This window comes from Symphalangus syndactylus, chromosome 8 (assembly GCF_028878055.3).
Source record: "Symphalangus syndactylus isolate Jambi chromosome 8, NHGRI_mSymSyn1-v2.1_pri, whole genome shotgun sequence".
Lineage (NCBI taxonomy): Eukaryota > Metazoa > Chordata > Mammalia > Primates > Hylobatidae > Symphalangus > Symphalangus syndactylus.
In genome coordinates, this window is record NC_072430.2 from 72,100,814 (window position 1) to 72,120,830 (window position 20,017).

General features: G+C 40.2%; 1 protein-coding gene across 1 annotated transcript; it reads left to right on the top strand.

Annotated features, from left to right (window-relative positions):
- The first annotated feature begins 325 nt into the window (after positions 1 to 325).
- On the top strand, positions 326 to 19,547 carry TTC5 (tetratricopeptide repeat domain 5). Its single transcript, XM_055289529.2, has 10 exons — positions 326 to 564; positions 4,814 to 4,946; positions 5,977 to 6,188; positions 7,572 to 7,722; positions 8,132 to 8,223; positions 11,595 to 11,651; positions 12,190 to 12,336; positions 12,517 to 12,731; positions 16,211 to 16,355; positions 18,933 to 19,547. The coding sequence occupies exons 1-10, from the start codon at positions 514 to 516 to the stop codon at positions 19,050 to 19,052; spliced, it is 1,323 nt and encodes a 440-aa protein (XP_055145504.1). The 5' UTR covers positions 326 to 513; the 3' UTR covers positions 19,053 to 19,547.
- Positions 19,548 to 20,017: the final 470 nt, after the last annotated feature.

Below are 20,017 nucleotides of genomic sequence, written 5' to 3' on the forward strand. Positions count from 1 at the left end.
TTTCTTATATATCCTTCTGGATGTTGTCTATAAATATGGAGGCATTATTAGTGTAGAGCATGGTGGTTTTTATGAGCCATCCCAAGTGTATTTATTAGGATAGTGCATTAAAGTGATAAAATTAATCATACATAGAAAATTATCGCAAAGTTTGGAAAAGATTGAGTAAAGTAGCATTTGTACTACATGGCTTTCGAAATTTCAAACACAGGTGTGCACTTCTTAAACTCTTCTTTATGGATATTATAATCTTAGTATAAATAAGTAGGAAGATATGAAACAAGAATACAGAAACTAAGCTGAGGACATTTTGTTTCCAGGATCTGGGAAAGAAAGAAGTTTATGAACTCCCAAGTGATTGTAGAGCATCTCTGTGGAAATGGTTAAGTTGGTCTGAAGCAAAGCCCTTCGGTGGCAGAAAAGCCTCCAGAGCGCCAGATGTCGCTGTGGTTCCGTGGTGCGAGAGGGCGTGCGTCTCTGTGGTTATAAAGTTGGGGGTGGAGTGGCCGGGAGATGATGGCTGATGAAGAGGAAGAAGTCAAGCCGATCTTGCAGAAATTGCAGGTGGGGCCGTAGATTAAATTCTGTATGTGTTTTTGTACTCCGAATGAAGCAGGGAGTCCAGTTTATGTACTGCCTGCGAATTCCCCGGCACACACGCGAAGCTGCGTGCGTCTGTGTGGTTACTATAACAACCCTCGAGGGTGCAGCCGCAGCCAGCCAGGGAGCTTCCCAGTGTGTTGGAACCTCCTGCTGCCGACCTGACTGCGGTTAATTTCAGTCCTGTATGGAAGAAGATTTGTTGCTCCTAACTATTCATGTACATTTTTAGAGAGGACATTGTTTTCTCGATTCATCCATAGCGAATAGCATATACATGTGTGTGGCAGATCTGCATGAACTATCACCACATGTTGTTTTGATCCCTACAAAAGCCATTTAACACCTTTCTGCTTTGAATTTGCCAACAATCACGCTAATGACCTGCACTGCAAGTGTCCTGGTTACTCCCCTTAGGATTTCAGTTTTGATTTCTTTCAACCTGCGTAATTCCACTTTGGGGTCTGATGCAGAGGGGTCCAGACTCCACGTAGTCCACAGGTGACTGTGCTTCTGAGTAAGACTAGTCTTTTGGACTTGGTAGGGAGGCGTTAACTAGTTGCTTGGCTGTTTGCCTTTAAGAACTCACGATTTTCCTTAAACTTCAGGAACTCAGTTCTTCGTTCTAAGACGGCCTATAACTTAAATATTAGAACTATGACAGGCTTGTAACTTGCCTAAAGGTGTTTAACGCACAAATTTAAATATTGGTGAAATTTCTTTGCTCTTGAGTACATTAAAATAGTAACACTTTTTGGAGTGTTCCAGCTGATTTAGATTAACTTCATTTTATTCCCTAATTGTGACTGGCTGAAATCAGAGATTCTCAATTCTGGTTCTATATTAGAAACATTATTTGTGTATATATGTTTGTATATGCACAGAAAAAATCTGAAAAGTATACAAATCAGTGGTTATCACTGAGGTTGTTTGGGGGAATTTTTTACTTTCTGTTTTTTACATGTATCTGTTTGAATTTTAACGGCTTACATGTATTGATTTTGCCATGAGAAAGTAAGTTTCTAAAAACGTTCAGTCCAGGGGAAAACAAAACCAAACAATAAAACCAACTTCTTGAATGTTTGGTTTAACAACTAAAACCAATCAATAAGCCCCTCTCTAAAACTCTTAATTTGCAGCCATGTTGATTGCAGGACAAAAGGAAATTGGTTGTAATTTTTTATGAGAATTGTCTTTTCCTAGGTTCATTTGCGGTAAATGTCCTAAGCAGCTTGGGAGAGGATACTTCCGTTATCTTGGGATGGGGTCGGTGCAGGAATGGAATAAAGGAGTGAAGTAGAAAAGAGGAAAAGGATTAGATAATGGTGTTGCTGTTCATGGAGATGGTGGTAAACTTTGATTTCATTGTTAAAGACATTTTAGTGTAAAAGGAATGTATAAAAGGATATTTCTCAAAGTGTGTTTTACAGTTTCATTACAGTCATCTGGGGTGCCTGTTAAAAATGTAGAATTTTGAGTTCTGCTAAACTGTTAAAATCAGAGTCTCTGCAGGCTGGGTCTTGGATATAATACAATAAAATTTGAAAAGCATTACTGCAGAGGGTGCTAGTCTGTTCCCTTCATTCCGGATAGGATTTTAGATTAAGTATAGCACATATGTATTTGTTAGAACAGGGATAGTTAGTTAGTTAATTCAATCAAGTGTAGTGAATTAGAGCCTATCATGTCCCAAGGCCCGTTCTGGTGCTCAGGTGTAGCTCGAAACAAAGCAGATTAAAGGCCTTTCCATCCTGGAGCTTACATTTCAGTGGTGGAGGCAGACAATAGACAATTAATGATAGGCCACATGATTTTAAATAAGTATGAAGAAAAATAAGAGTATGATTTAACAGTAGAGGAGAGAAGGAAGGGATTCATTTGGGTTGAGGATTTAGGGAAAACCTTTCTGGAATTGATATTTGATCTAAGATCTAAATGATGAGGAGGAATAAGTTATGCAGAGATCTGGAGAAAGTGTCCAGGCATAAGGGCTTCCAGGTGGGCTGAGCTTGATAGGTTTGAGAAACTGCATGAAGGCAACTCTGGCTTGAGTATTGTAGGAAAGAGAATGGTGAGAAATGAAGTTTGTGTCAGGATGGGTGGTGGTAGGTCAGCTCATACAGTCTTCTAGGTCATGATAAGGACTTGGATTTTATTCTGTCTGCAATGGGAAACTAGTTGAAGGTTTGTGATACGGTGTACGTTTTTTATAAGCTCACTCCCATTACAGTGAGGAGAATGGGAGAGAACAGAAACAAGATGACTGGTTAAGAAGCTCTTGCCGGGCGTGGTGGCTCAAGCCTGTAATCCCAGCACTTTGGGAAGCCGAGGCGGGCAGATCACGAGGTCAGGAGATCGAGACCATCCTGGCTAACACGGTGAAACCCCGTCTCCACTAAAAATACAAAAAATTAGCCGGGTGTGGTGGCGGGCGCCTGTAGTCCCAGCTGCTCGGGAGGCTGAGGCAGGAGAATGGCGTGAACCCAGGAGGCGGAGCTTGCAGTGAGCAGAGATCGCGCCACTGCACTCCAGCCTGGGGGACAGAGCAAGACTCCGTCTCAAAAAAAAAGAAGCTCTTGCAGTCCAGGCAAGTAATGAAGCTGATGTAATCCAGGAATGGTCATAGTGGGACGGAGACAGGTGGATGAATTCAGGATGTGTTGTGAAGATTGTTGATTATACTCGATGGGAAGTGATTATATATTTCTGCTGCTATCTATTCAGTTTCAGGAAAGAATAGGGAATCTCTTATCCGAAATGCTTAGGACTAGAAGTTTTTTGGATTTTGGATTTTTTTGAATTTTGGAATATCTGCATATACATAATGAGATAACTTGGGGATGGGACCCAAATCTAAATATGAAACTTGGTGGCTTATGCCTGTAGTCCCAGCACTTTGGGGGGCTGAGGTGGGAGGATTGCTTGAAATGAGGAGTTTGAGACCAGCCTGGGCAACCTATGAGACTCTTTTTTTTTTTTTTTTTTTTTTGAGACTGAGTCTCGCTCTGTTGCCAGGCTGGAGTGCAGTGGCGTGATCTTGGCTCACTGCAACCTCTGCCTCCCAGGTTCAAGCGATTCTCCTGCCTCAGCCTCCCGAGTAGGTGGGACTACAGGTGTGTGCCACCATGCTTGGCTAATTTTTGTGTTTTTAGTAGAGACCGGGTTTCACCATGTTGGCCAGGATGGTTGCGATCTCTTTGTGATCTGTCTGCCTTGGACTACCAAAGTTCTGGGATTACAGGCATGAGCCACCGCGCCTGGTGACCCTGTCTTTTAACAAAGAAAAAAAAATTGTTTCATTTACACTTTATACCCATAGGCTGAAAGTAATTTGATACAATATTTTTAATAATTTTGTGCCTGAAACAACATTTTGACTGCATTTTGACTGTGTGTCAGGTGTGGAATTTTCTACTTGTGGTGTCAGCATTTCAAAAGTTTCGGATTTTGGAGGATTTCAGATTTTTGGATTAGGGATGCTTGACCTAATCCAAAGAAAAGCTTTGCCTGGTATGACAGGAAGACTCAGAGGCATTTAAGAGGAAAGAGAATATTTATTTGTAAAAAATCCAAGACAGCAAGAAGATGACTTGACAAAAAAATCAAACTAAACAAAACCACAATAAGCATTTAAAAGAACAAAATGCTGCAAAAATACCAAAGCTACCAAGTTCAGATTGGTATGTTTGTGGTGGACAACAATGACTCTCCAACATGTTTATTATATTCACAAAGGTTGTATTGTATTTTCAGATCTCAGCGTATGAAAAATCAGGGATAAAATGGTTTTAGTTGAGAAGTCCAACTTTAAGAGTAAAGTTCAAAGTGTTATTCTTTTAAGATCAGGACCATATAGAATGATCTTACTAACTTTTGGTTTATCTTAAGTTGCAGTGTTTCTCTCCTCATGACTGTGGTATGTGAAGTGCTTAGTTATATTAGAAGCCCTGCTGAGGCAGGGAGAGAAAATGGTCATCACAATACAGACACTGGCATGGGACAACATGGGACCATGAGAGCTGGCCTGGGGTACTGGCTGCTTTTCCTCATGATTTGTGGCATTTTAGTAAACCTGTCCACCTGCCTATTGTGCCATTCATAGATGAGAAAGAGAATTGGTATTTCTAGACCAAGAGCTGGTATGGCTAGCCAATTTCAAGTTTCCCTGTCCAGTGATCTCTCCACTTAATGGTTCCATTGTCATACTTTTTAGGAACTAGTGGATCAGCTCTATTCATTTCGAGACTGCTATTTTGAGACACATAGTGTTGAGGATGCTGGGAGGAAGCAACAGGATGTGCGGAAGGAGATGGAGAAGACCCTACAGCAGATGGAAGAAGTAGTGGGTATGAGCCCTAGAGATTGTACAACCCCCATCCTTCAGTGAAATGTGATTGACCTTTGCTCCCTCCTCATAGATTCTTTGGTATCCTATCTGTTACTGCTATAGGGTAGTACAACGTAATATTACTTCTCAGGGCCCCCGTGCAACCTTTCATTCCCTAAGCCACTTTTCCTAAAATTTGATTATAGCAAATGGCATGAAATTAAAGAGCATACTTACTTGAACTATTGCAGTAATCTGACTTTCTGCCTCTAATTTCTTTTACTTTCAAATCCACTTATCTAATACCATGGCCATGGCTATCTTTCTGAATCATTACTTCATGCATTTAACCTTATCCTCTCATCTGCCTTTTTGCTCAGGTGTCTTTAAAGATTCCTGCTATTGACTAGCTGAAGTCTAACCCCCTTAACCTGGTATTTAAGTGTCCATTGTTTTACTCTGTTTTCTAACCTTATCTCTGACTAATTACTTGTAGAGGAACTTTCTGTTTCATCCAGGTTGAACCGTCTGTTCTCCCATGAACATGGCCACATGTACTTCTGATTCTGTGTCTTTGTTTATATCATTTTCTAACCTGGAGGGTCTTTTCTTCTCTCTCTCTCTCCGTTTTGTTTTAATGATAACTATTTGTCCTGACTCATCTTCTCTTCACTTGTTAAAGCCCATTCATTGGGCTAATGCCATATGTTCTTTTTCATGGTTTTAATTTTCCATGTTTATGCTTTGTCTTCTCCTCCAGATTGTAAACCCCTCTAGGAAAGTTAGCAACCAAGCTGATCCTTGTAGATAGGGGCCCCAGAAACAGATGGCAGAAGCTCTAGAAATAGTGCTTTCTTTGTTGCCTAACTAGCTAACATAGCACTCTGCCTATGGTGAGCTTTCAATAAATGGTTTATTGATAAATATTTTCCTCAACTCTTTTTATTCCTAAAACTGACGTGTAGTTATTTTTTGAGAGAAAGTGCCCTGGTCTTTAACTGTAAGATTGCTTGTTTTTTTCCCACTTTATCTTTTTTTCTTTCTCTTAGGTTCTGTCCAGGGCAAGGCACAAGTTCTAATGCTAACTGGGAAAGCACTAAATGTGACTCCTGACTATAGCCCTAAGGCTGAGGAGCTTCTATCAAAGGCTGTGAAGCTGGAGCCCGAGCTGGTGGAAGCCTGGAACCAGCTGGGTGAGGTGTACTGGAAAAAAGGGGATGTTGCAGCTGCCCACACCTGCTTCTCAGGAGCCCTCACCCATGTGAGCTGCCCCCTATCCCTTTGGAAAGCACAGATGGGAAGGATGAATTTCTTTGGTTCTATGAGTTTCCCTGGGACATGAATACCAGAGTAGAACTGAAATTGAACTAGGACAGAATCAGGAGGGAGGAAAGGTCGGAGAGCAGACCGGAATGAGGGAAATAGAGGCAGGGGCCTAGGAAAGGAAGATGATGATGGGATCAGGTTCAGGGGGAGAAAGGAAGTGAAGAAAAGCTAGCAGCTAAGCTGATCCTTGTAGATGGTGGTTGAAGATACAGATGGCAGCAAGAATTTAGATGAAAAAATTAGGGCTGGGTGTGGTAGCTTACACCTGTAATCCTAGCACTTTGAGAGGGTGAGGCAGGAGGATCACTTGAGCTCAGGAGTTTGAGACCAGCCTAGGCAATATGGTGAGACCTTGTCTCTACAAAAAAAAAAAAATATATATATATATATAATATATATATATTATATATATTATATATATTTTTTATATATAATATATATTATATATATAATATATATTTTTTATATATATTATATATTATATATAATATATATTTTTTATATATATTATATATTATATATATAATATATTATATATTATATATAATATATTATATATTATATATTTTATATATATTATATATTATATATTATATATTTTATATATATTATATATTATATATATTTTATATATATTATATATATTTTATATATATTATATATTATATATATTTTATATATATTATATATTTTATATATTTTATATATATTATATATATTTTATATATTTTATATATATATATTTTATATATATATATAAGCTGGGCATGGTTGTACGTGCCTGTAATCCCAGTTACTCAGGAGGCCAAGGCACAAGAATCACTTGAACCCAGGAGGTGGAGGTTGCTGTGAGCCGAGATGGTGCCACTGCACTCCATCCTGGGCGACAGAGTGAGACCCTGTCACAGAAAGAAAAATACGGCCAGGCGCGGTGGCTCACACCTGTAATCCCGCGCTTTGGGAGGCTGAGGCAGGCAGATCACTTGAGGTCAGGAGTTCAAGACCAGCCTGGCCAACGTGGTGAAACTCAGTCTCTACTAAAAATACAAAAATTAGCCGGGCATGGTGGTGCATACCTGTAGTCCCAGCTACTTGGGAAGCTGAGGCAGGAGAATGACTTAACTTGGGAGGCAAAGGTTGCACTGAGCCGAGATCGCGCCATTGCACTTCAGCCTGGGTGACAGAGTAAGACTCCACCTCAAACAAAACAAAACAAAAAAAAAGGTGAAAAATTAGATTTAGAAGATTGAGTTCAGAATAGATCTGGAAAGGGGAGGTAGAATCAGGAAGATTGAGTATGTGCCTTTTCTGTTTGCAGTGCAGGAACAAAGTCTCCTTGCAAAACCTGTCAATGGTGCTTCGTCAGCTGCGGACTGACACTGAAGATGAACATTCTCACCATGTCATGGACAGTGTCCGACAGGCTAAGTTGGCTGTTCAGATGGATGTCCATGATGGCCGCTCCTGGTGTGAGTGCCCTCAAAAGATCTCCAACAGGTTTCTAGAGCAGATGTTTTCAATCACAGCAACATTTGCAGTCCATCTTTTGAGTCTGATTCTGAGGTTTAAGCCAGAGAGGGCATCTTTGTTTTGAAGACACACAAAAGACATTTTGGGGAACTACTTTTCTAGGAACTCTTCGATCTTTTGATCCTAGTTTTCACGTAAGCAAGGCAGGGCTTTTGTACAGTCTGTTCAAATTTCAGTTTGGTGTCCTTGGTGCTCTATCCTAGTGGAATTTTGGGTATACTAAGTATTGTGTCATTCCTGGTTTGGGTTTCTTGTGGGACCTTTCAAATATACTTTTAAGAATGATCAAAATAAGTCATATCTTGAACTTGGACTCTGAGATGATTTGTCACTGTGTTTCACTTTCAGATATTCTTGGGAATTCATATCTTTCCCTTTACTTCTCTACTGGCCAGAACCCTAAGATCTCCCAGCAAGCCCTCAGTGCCTATGCCCAAGCAGTAAGTACTTATGGTCCCCAGGCCAGATGAATAGGCAACAACAGAAGCAAAAGCATTGTTCAGTCTTCTTTGTGGCCCTTTAGCAAGCATCATGGGCAGTGGCAGTGTTTGCTGGCATCTCATTTTTGTGATTTTGCAAAGATGTGTCTGCAGAGATGATTGACTTCTTATAACTTGAGTGTTAGGAACCACTTGCATTGTGTTGCATTGGTGCTGGATAGCTCCTTGACCTGTCTAGGTTTCTTACACACATATATAACCAAATCACAGAGCTGCCTCAACGTGTTCATCTTTTTTAATGGGAAAAAAGTCTATTAAAATAATGCTTATTAATATTTTTGTACATTCATTTTAAAGAACAGTGAAAACTTATACTTCAGTGTAAATTAAGTGCTATCCCCAAATTAACTGTTAGATAATATTATGGCTCTGGATTTCCCGTGGGCTAAAAGAGAAAACAATGTGTAGCTTGTTCTGTGTCATTTCCTAGGAATTAAGTGAATTAGGTTATTTAGGTTTTCAAGAAATTTATTTAGGTTTTCAAGCATTTTTATGTTGATAGGCATTTGCATAGGACTTTCCCTCAGACTTTGAGTGCCTTTTTTCTCATTATTAGAATTGGCTTCTGACTTCACATTGGTCCTCTGAGCAGCATTTTTTATTTAGCTCTCATATTTACCTTTCTTCTTTTTTTTTTTTTTTGAGACGGAGTCTCGCTCTGTCACCCAGGCTGGAGTGCAGTGGCGCAGTCTCGGCTCACTGCAAGCTCCGCCTCCTGGGTTCACGCCATTCTCCTGCCTCAGCCTCTCTGAGTAGCTGGGACTACAGGCACCCGCCACCACGCCCGGCTAATTTTTTTTTTGTATTTTTTTTTTTTTCTTTTTTTTAGTACAGACAGGGTTTCACCGTGGTCTCGATCGCCTGACCTTGTGATCCGCCTGCCTCGGCCTCCCAAAGTGCTGGGATTACAAGCGTGAGCCACCGCGGCCGGCCACAAAGAACTCTTAAAACCAACAATATAAAGACAAATAATCCAATTTAAAAATTGGCAAAACTGGCCCCTGAATTAAAAAGAAAATTGGCAAAGGACCTGAATAGACATTTCTCCCAAGTAGATATACAAATGGCAAATAAGCATATGAAAAATGGTCAGTGCGATTATTCATCAGAGAAATGCAAATCAAAACCATAACGAGAAAGAATACTGTTTTTTTTTTTGAGATAGAGTCTCGCTCTGTCACCCAGGCTGGAGTGCAGTGGCACCATCTCGGCTCACTGCAACCTATGCCTCCTGGGTTCAAGTTATTCTCACACCTCAGCCTCCCGAGTACTGGGACTACAGGTGTGCACCATCTGGCCCAGCTAACTTTTTCTTTCTTTCTTTCTTTTTTTTTTGAGATGAAGTCTCGCTCTGTCGCCCAGGCTTGAGTGCAGTGGCGCAATCTTGGCCCACTGCAACCTCCGTCTCCCGGGTTCACGCCATTCTCCTGCCTCAGCCTCTCCGAATAGCTGGGACTACAGGCGCCCGCCACCACGCCTGGCTAATTTTTTTTTGTATTTTTTTTTTTTTTTTTTTTTTTTTTTTTTTTAGTAGAGACGGGGTTTCACCGTGGTCTCGATTTCCTGACCTCGTGATCCACCCACCTTGGCCTCCCAAAGTGCTGGGATTACAAGCGTGAGCCACCGCGCCTGGCCTTACCTTTCTTCTTTTGCTTCTCTTGATATAGAGAATTGCTTTTTAACTTATCATTACTTATTCTGCTCCATGTGGTAGAATAAAGAACACAGTTACTGTATGTTCATATTTGCAATTCAGAGACTGCCCTTTTAAATTTGTTTTTCTCCCCCTCCTGCCACCCTCCCCGCAACTCTACCTTTGATTTTAAACTACCCTTTTTCAATCACGGAACTTTTAGAGCAATTATATTTTACTCTAATTTCTTAATTTGGTGAATGTTTACATTTTAAAGAATAGTGTGGTATATTCCTTCAACATTTTATGTTTGGCTTCTGCTAAATAGTCACTTTTTAATCTTTTTTTTTTTTTTTTTGAGATGGAGTCTCACTCTGCCACCCAGGCTGGAGTGCAGTGGCATGATCTCGGCTTGCTGCAACCTCCGTCTCCCAGGTTCAAGTGATTCTCCTGCTTTAGCCTCTCGAGCAGCTGGTATTACAGGCACGCGCCACCATGCCTGCCTAATTTTTGTATTTTTAGTAGAGACGGGGTTTCGCCATATTGGCCAGGCTGGTCTTGAACTCTTGACCTTAGGTGATCCATCCGCCTTGGTCTCCCAAAGTGTTGGGATTACAAGTGTGAGCCACCATGCCTGGTCATCTCTTTTTAATCTGAAGTTTTTCGCCCAGACCTGCATTTGTAAACATATCTGAACCAACCATTTAAACAATTTTAATTCATGTTGTTTGTGCTTTTACAATGCATCAGGTAATGAGAATTAAAAAAATATAATAAGCATAGTCATGAACATAGCCAGCAGTTGCTTCACAGCACATGGTCTGCACCGTCTTGTGGTGTCTGGCCATCTATTTTATCTGTTTAAAAAGAATTCTTTTTCTGGCCATCTATTTTAGTTAGAGTCTGAATTTGGCTTTCTATGTGTGTTTTAAGGGAACTTGGATGTAGAAACATGATTCCACATGTGTCTGGAGCTAGGTTTATGGGCAGAGGAAATGCATTAAATGAACACCATTTCTATCCTAGCCTTTCTTCATTTATTGCCAGCACTTCAATATTTAAATTTTTAAAAATCAAAATGATTTCACCTATATCATTCATTTATTTATTTTTTTGAGATGAAGTCTCACTCTGTCACCCAGGCTTGAGTGCAGTGGTGTGATCTTGGCTCACTGCAACCTCCACCTCCCGTGTTAAAGCAATTCTGCCTCAGCCTCCTGAGTAGCTAGAATTACAGGTGCATGCCACCATGCCTGGCTAATTTTTGTATTTTTAGTAGAGACAGTGTTTCACCAGGTTGGCCAGTCTGGTCTTGAGCTCCTGACCTCAGGTGATCCACCAGCCTCGGCTTTCCAAAGTGCTGGGATTACAGCTGTGAGCCACTGTGCCTGGCCCACATATTTCATTTATATAAAGATTTATTCTATCTTTATAATACTACATGGATAAATTATAATAATATTTTAAAGTCTCACACATACAAAAACACTTATACCCTAAGGTTTTAGAGACTAAGATACCCACACTGTTATACGGTAACTGCTTCTGTGGTATAGATAACGTTTTGACTAGGAAGAAACTTCCATTTCTCTAGGAAGAGGAGGTGTAGGACATGCTGGGCATGTCAGTCCTTAACATTGAGACAGGATCCACTGATAATCTTTTCATCCCATTATAGGAGAAGGTTGACAGAAAAGCTTCTAGCAATCCTGACCTTCATCTGAACAGGGCGACGGTAAGACCTTTGGGGTGTAGTCATCTGAGGGTCAAATAAATAAGACATCTAGGTCTTAGCTTGTGAGGATAACTGAGTTTGCATAGGGACAAGATTGGGTACAGACTGCGAGAGGAAAGCCATGCTATTTCTATAAATAGCTAGCTCGGTTTGGCTTCAGTATCTGGTGTAGTCACTGGAAGGAAAGGAGAAGGGGCTGAGGAGGTGGAAGAATATGTAGAGAATGGGGGGATCTTTTAGAAGACTTCTGAAATGTTAAGTAAATATTAAGGTCAAGTGACCCAAAATATACAACTTAACTATTTTAGAGTTTGGAAATTAGCTTCTTTGCAATGATTCCATCTTTGGGGTTGTGATCATCTTGGCTAGGAAGAAAGATGTAAGGTGTTACCAGCTCTTCAGGCTATTTGTTGTAGCACAGGAAAATAACCAGGAAGGAAAACAGTTTATTTTTCTAGATTGCTAGCCCATGGTGCCATTATTCCTTCGGGATAGTTTGTTTGGATATACTTATAATTGGGATATACTTCTTGTACAGTTGCATAAATATGAAGAGAATTATGGGGAGGCCCTGGAGGGCTTCTCTCGGGCTGCAGCCCTGGACCCTGCCTGGCCAGAGCCCTGGCAACGAGAGCAACAACTTCTGGAATTCCTGGATAGATTAACCAGCCTCCTTGAGAGTAAGGTAAAAATGTCTGAAGGGCTGAATTCTACTTTTTTAAAAAAATTTTGCCATGGGTCAATAAAATAAGAATAAATAGGTTTAGGAGGTAGTGATCCTATAGAAGTGGGTGGGAGGGAAGGATTAGAATCTCAAGGAAGGCGACTAGTTTCCAGATTCTTACCTATTTCCCCTTGTTTGCAGGGAAAGGTGAAGACCAAAAAGCTGCAGAGCATGCTGGGAAGCTTGCGCCCAGCCCATCTAGGCCCTTGCGGTGATGGGCACTATCAGTCAGCCTCTGGGCAGAAAGTGACCCTGGAGCTCAAGCCACTGAGTACACTTCAGCCTGGGGTGAACAGCGGTGCCGTCATCCTGGGAAAGGTGGTATTTAGCCTCACCACAGAGGAGAAAGTCCCCTTGTGAGTTTCTCTTGGATTTTCCCCGTTTTACCTTTTTGAACTAATTGCTCTCACTTCCTGTTCTTTCCCTGGCAGTTGAGGAGATTGTCAGTGGTCACAGATTTGTGACTTCTGATTTCCTTCTGTGACTGTCCCATGGGCAGATATTGCCTGGGTGATGTTTAACAATCGTTTGATCAGAGGCTTTTGTAGATTCTGTCACTGCCCATTTTTATCCTTGAGTTTGGTGCTATGTGGATTCCTATATCCATAGTTGAAATTTGGCAGGACATATTTTTTTATAAGACAGAAACCTCAAAATTCTTCTGTCCCTTTGCATTTTCATGATCATAGAAGTTGAAGGAGGACAAATTCTTAGTCTTGTTTGTACTTAGGTATATTTAGGCAGTTCTGAAATGTGAGCTTTGAGTCATAATTTAAAGTCTGGTTGGGAGATTGTCTTAGATGTCATTCAACAAATATTTATTGAGTGTTTAGTATATGTGTCATAGGGAGTGAGAAAAAAGAAATGTAAAGGACCCAGGTAGCAGCAGAGGAAATGAATTAAGAATATTTATTTAGAAAATTTTTGGATCTTGAAAAGTTAGGGCTTAGTGAATGCCACCATTCCTTGGTCCTTCACTCACTTCCTAATCCCTGGTTGACTGATTTCCCCTTTCTCTTTTCTACTGAAATTGTTATTTTCCTAGGATCACCATTGTCTTTCTAGGCACTGGATCCAGCAACTTCTATTGCGTGGTTCCAAAACATTCTGACTTCTCTCTCACTATTGCCTTTCACATCCCTTCTGTTCCATCTAAACAGAAATATTCACAATTCCCATTATATGCCCAAGCTTTCTCCATGGCATTTTCTAGGGGTTCGTGTGTTTGATGAGTTGAAGGGCAAAAAAATAGTTGAGAACAGTTTAGTTAACTAGAGCAAATCCTAGAGCTGAGAAGAATTAGAAAGGGATATAGACAAAGGTAGGTTCTGGAGGACCCTGAGAACAAATAGATATTTTGCCACTCCTTGGTTTCTCTTTTTCTGCCCAACTTTTAAATCTTAGGTTCCGAGGACTCTATTTTTGTTTTTTTCCTTTTTTCTCTTTATACCAGGATGGCCTATAGTTGCTAACTTTGATCACTTATCAGTGGTTGCTTGACAGTGTGTAGAAGGATTCCGAGGCTTTGACCGGATTCATCAGGAGAGTGCTTTGCTTGATTGCAATGTTTCCTGTGAATTCAGGTGTGTCAAGTGACGGCATGAGTGTGATTCTTCTCCATCCTGTCTATAGATCATCTTGCCTTGTGATGTCATATAAACCCAAGGCTTTGGCAGCCTCCTATATGCTCACATATATATCTCCAGCCCAAGCTTCATTCCCAAGTGTTGGATTCCTATAACCAACTGCCTCTGGGTTCCAATAAGAAATCTCTAACTCAGTATTTCAGTATTACTCACCTAAATCTTTCTCTGTAAACCTGCTTCTCCTCCCTGGATTCCTTGTGAATGAATGGTATCACCTCTCAGTCACTTGATGAAGACTTTTGGAAGAATAGGCTTCTCCATTCTCCAAAAAGATTTGCCTTTTTTGTCCTGTAGACTTGACTTCTCTGTGTTTACCACCTTAGTTCACCCCCTTATCACTTCTCCAAATAGGTCTCCCTGATTCTCTGGTTTCCTCCAGTGTTCCACAGTGCTGCCAGAGAAATGTTTCTTAGATGTAAATCTGACCATTGCTACTTCTTATTTAAGATCCGTTACTGGTACTATATGTAGCTTTTGGGATAAAGTGTGAACTACTTAGCTTAGCATACAAAGTCCTTCATGATTTGCTCCCTGCTTCTCTTTCCATTATCTTCTGTCTCTTTCCCACCTGTGCCTTTTGTTTCACCCGTGGAACAATTTTGTTGGTTTTAGAGCAGCTGTTTTCCTGCCTCTGTGTCTTACGTGCAGTTACTCTGCCTGGATAATCTCTAGCTTCTTCTTGGCATAGCTAACATCCTCTTCTGCCCCCAACATTTTGTTATAAAAATTTTCTTTTTTTTTTTTTTTTTTTATGAAATGGAGTCTCGCTCTGTCATCCAGGCTGGAGTGCAGTGGCGCGATCTCGGCTCACTGCAAGCTCCGCCTCCCGGGTTCACGCCATTCTCCTGCCTCAGCCTCGCCGAGTAGCTGGGACTACAGGCGCCCGCCACCACGCCCGGCTAATTTTTTTTTGTATTTTTAGTAGAGACGGGGTTTCACCCTGGTCTCGATCTCCTGACCTCGTGATCCGCCCGCCTCGGCCTCCCAAAGTGCTGGGATTACAAGCGTGAGCCACCGCGCCCGGCCAAAAATTTTCAAACATACAGCTAAGTTGAAAGAATTTTACATTGAACATTTGTGTTCTCAACCACTTATATTCTACCATTAACATTTTATTTTACTTAGCTTATTACATTTTGGTCTGTTTATCCTGCTATCAGAGTAAATTGCAGAGATCAATATACTTTACATACTTTAGCATGCAGTCATTAACTGAGTTCAGTATTTGTTTCAATTTTTTCTTTTTATGTAAAATTTACATACAATGAAATGTACAATTTTAAGCTTACATTTCATAGCTTTTAACAAATGGAAAATATCTGTATAAGCCAAATAGAGATCATTACCACCATTCCGGGAAGTTCCCTCATATTCCCTCCAAGTCAATCTCTGTTCCTGTTCCCTCAGAGGTTTTTACAATTTTTACCGAGGATTAATTTTTCTCTTTTAACCCAGCTGGTTTTTTACCCTTTAAGATTCACTTTGAGTGTCACCTCTTGCAGGAAATCTTCCTTGCTTTCCAATTTTGATTTAGATATTTCTCCTCTGGGCTCCCACAGTCCAATCTGTGGCTTTGTTGAATTCAGCACAAGGGAAAAGTTATTCTAGCACCCATTACACTGTGCTGTAAGTGATGACTTCATTGTCTGACTCCTGCTAGACTATAGGTCATTCATAGCTGGATTGGTATCTTACTGCTAAACACAATGCTTGGCACATATGTAGTATTTGGTGAAAGTCTGTGGAATTAAACTACACAGACAGTGATGGTCAGAGGCTTTGGTTAAGAGTATGATAGTTAAATTGATAGATCAGGAATAATGTTACAACTGTAACATGTTGGTCTAGTTCATCATTAATATTTGTTGAATGGCTTCAGTGTGCTTTGTCCTAAGTTCTTAGCAAAGTGACTGATGAGTTTCAGAAAAATGAAGACTCAGATGTACAAAGTGGAGGATGGTACCTCTCATAGGTTTTCTGAGTAACTGAGAAAAAGCATTTGTTTATTTTGTTAGTATTTTATTTTTAAAATTTAATTAATAAGTTAAATTTTATATTTGATTTTAATTACCTATCACTGACTTTAAGTCCAGTATTTTGCTAGTATTTTTAAACCACTGTTTCTGCTCTTCTTTCCTACCCACATACCTTTTTGTTTTCCTCTCTCGTAATCTGTCTTTACCTGGCAGTACATTTGGCCTGGTAGATTCAGATGGACCTTGCTATGCAGTGATGGTGTACAATATAGTGCAGAGCTGGGGAGTGCTCATTGGAGACTCTGTAGCCATCCCTGAGCCCAACCTGCGGCTTCACCAAATTCAGCACAAAGGAAAGGTGAGCAGTGGCTGGGATTCTCTTCCAACTCGTAGGCTTTAAAAGTAGAACCAAGCTTATCTTTTTATAAAAGATATAGAAATAATTATATGTGAGTATGTGTGTAGGCTATGTGTATATATATTTGTGTGTATTTTTTTTGTATATTTATTTTTACTAAGAAGGTAAACTGGTAAGCAAAAAAATAAAAAAATGGAGTGAAATATTATCACTCAGGTGTTATATTATCACTCAGATATTACTGCCTTTTAACTGTTACTGTTAACAGTTTAGTGTATATACCTAAAGTCTTTTCTTTTCACAAATATATACACATATATTTATATCTATATTTTAAATCATGAGTGGGATATTATATGCAAATGTTTATGAATGTTTCCTATGTTTTTACATATTTCACCACATTGAGTAGACATGGGGTGATGAAGATGGTAATGATAGTTAACATTTATTTAACACTTAATTGAGTGCTAGACACTGTGCTAAGAGTTTTTATTACCTGCCTTGCCCCATTCAATTCTTACAAAAACCTTATGAATGTAGATATTTAACTACTGTTTAACTATTTAGATTGGGGTTGGCAAAGCCCATTGACCAAATCTGGCTCACTGCTTGTTTTTATTAATAATCGTTTCTAGGCTGGGCATGGTGGCTCGTGTGTAAAATCCCAGCACTTTGGAAGGCCAAGGTGGGAGGATCACTTGAGCCCAGGAGTTTAAGACCAGCCTGGGCAACATAGTGAGACCCTGTCTCTACAAAAAAATGTTAAAAAGCTTAGCCAGGTATGGTAACACATGCCTGTAGTCCCAGCTACTAAGGAGGTTGAAGTGAGAGAACCACTTTTTCTCAGGAGTTTGAGGCTGCAGTAAGCCATTATTGTCCCATTGCACGCCAGCCTGGGTGATAGAGAAAATCTGCCTCAAAAAAAAAAAAAAAAAAAAAAAAGGACAAAAAAGAGAATGGTTTCTATGTTCTTAAATGAAAAAAACTGACAGAAGCATAATATTTTGTGATATGTGAAAATTACAGGAAATTCAGATTTCAGTGTCCACAAATAAAGCTTTATTGGAACACAGCCTCACTCATTTGCTTACTATTGTCTGTGGCTGTTTTTGCACTATAGTGTCAGAGGTGACTTGTTCTGTAACAGAGACCATATGACCTACAAAGCCTAAAATATTTACTATCTGGCCCTTTACAGAAAGACTGTGATGACCTCAGATCTAGATTAGTACTTTTATAATACAAAAAAAAATTAGAAATACAGTGAGGATTTTTATATCTTTGCTTGTATCTATGATTAGTTCCTTAAATGAATTTCTAATGTAGACTCCTGGGTCCAAAGGGTATGCAGAATTCTGAGGCTTTTGATATATATTGCCAAATAATTCTTTGGAAAATGATACTAGTTAGTTGTCACTACCAACAGTGGATGTAAATAAGTGTTTCTCTGTAGTTTTTTTCTCAACTCTGGTTGGAAACCTTTGAAAAGTTATTTTCTAATTTTACATGGAAAATATAGCATGAATATTATTTTAATTTATATTTCTTTTTTTTTTTTTTTTTTTTTTTTGAGACGGAGTCTCGCTCTGTCGCCCAGGCTGGAGTGCAGTGGCGCAGCCTCGGGCTCACTGCAAGCTCCGCCTCCCGGGTTCACACCATTCTCCTGCCTCAGCCTCTCCGAGTAGCTGGGACTACAGGCGCCCGCCACCACACCCGGCTAATTTTTTTGTATTTTTAGTAGAGACGGGGTTTCACCATGGTCTCGATCTCCTGACCTCGTGATCCGCCTGCCTCGGCCTCCCAAAGTGCTGGGATTACAAGCGTGAGCCACCGCGCCCGGCTTTAATTTATATTTCTTGTATAAATTGCCATTTTTTGTGTCACTTGTCGATATTTCTGTGAAGACTTAAAAAAAATTGGTTTATGAGAACTTTTAAATTTACTTTACTTGGACTTAAAAGAGCCTGCCTCTCATTGCCATATTTTTTGGATGAAGATTATTTAACATGTTTTACAACTTAAAATACACTTGAACTGATAAAGTGAGCTGATACCCTTTTTGTTATTAGGAAAACGGCTACATTCTGTTTCATATTCTATTTCCTCCTCTTGATATAAAAAAGAGAAGTAACTTTAATTTTTATTTGGTGGATTAAATTAGGACCTTATAAACATTTGGACTGAGATTTTCTCAGGATTCCCACTAACTCTGGTCGGCTGCTATATGTATCTAGTTAATTATCAGGAAACACCGTGGGAAAAGGCAGCTTCTGTGAGAGTTGGTTGCATTCTTTTGTTAGGCAATGCCAGGAACCCGCCTTTTTTGGATCAAAGAGCTGTCTCATTCTTGTAGTGGCACTACATGACCTTACATGCTCCATGTTTTCCCTCTGAAGATTGAAAACTTTGGGAAAATTTCGTCCCCTTTGTTAGCTCAGTTTTGTCTGATGTGAGATGGAAGCAGAGGGGGTATACAACGGGGGAGGTGGTGCCGAAAGTTGCAAGTGGTGTATCCCCGTGCTGGAGCTTTTTCCATCTTGGAATCTGTAGTGAACCTTTGTCTGTCTTTTCTAGGAGTATTCCTTTTCCAGTGTTCGAGTGGAGACGCCCCTCCTGCTAGTGGTGAATGGGAAACCTCAGGGATCCGGCAGCCAGGCTGTTGCCACAGTGGCATCACGACCACAGTGTGAATGACCCTCTTTGACTTGCACGCTCAACAGGGAGTGGAGGAGAGGAGACAAGGCCCTGGACAGCCAGTCCAGCCACATCCAGTGATTCAGCAGGGATGGGAGGAATGTTTTAAATGAAGACTTTCTCTTTCCCTGCCTGTTTTACACTTCGTATCTCTTCTCTCTCCTCTGTCCTCATCATGTTCCAGCTCTCTACAGGGCCACATACTCTTCTGGCATATCTCTCCCGTCTCTTCCACTGCTCTCTATGTTTTAAGCAAAGAGCATGGAATTGGTAGAAGTCTTGGGATCTTGCCATGGGACAGAATCCCCAAGGTTCCTGTTGTTGCCTCCTTCCTAAGCCTCATATGTATATATCAGTTCAGTATTTATTGCTAAAGGAGGGGGCTTAATTTTGTAATGGCTTTTATTTTTAGCAATTTTTATTTTTATTTTTGAAATTTAGATCCTTCCTCTTCTTTGGGGCTGGAACAGAATTAAATTTGTTTGAAAAAAAAAATACCACGTAGTTTGGCCTGCTTTATTCTCCCTAGGCTTGTATTCTTGGCTTTAGGATCACTTCAATTTATTGGAGTAATACTCCCGTTTTTTTCTTTATACAAAGTAGTTTATTTCTCTCCCAGTTAAAAGAATTCCGACAATAGACAGCCCAAGGCAGGAATGGCAACTCCACAAAGTTGCTAGAGACCAGCTTTCTTCCATTTTCCCATTCTGTCATTCCCTTGGGGTGGTCTTCACTATGGTCCAAGATGACAGAGCAATACTGTTCTAATAGTGTTACTAGGCTGAAGGACCAGAGAGAGTTAGATACTCAGTTTCTTTAGAGTCTAATGACATGTTTTATAACAGTTTATCTTAATATCCTTGTGGTAAAATGGAGAAATGTGAGTGAGGATTAATAACCAATTGAATTGGCCGGGCACAGTGGCTCAGGCCTGTAATCCCACCACTTTGGGAGTCCAAGGCGGG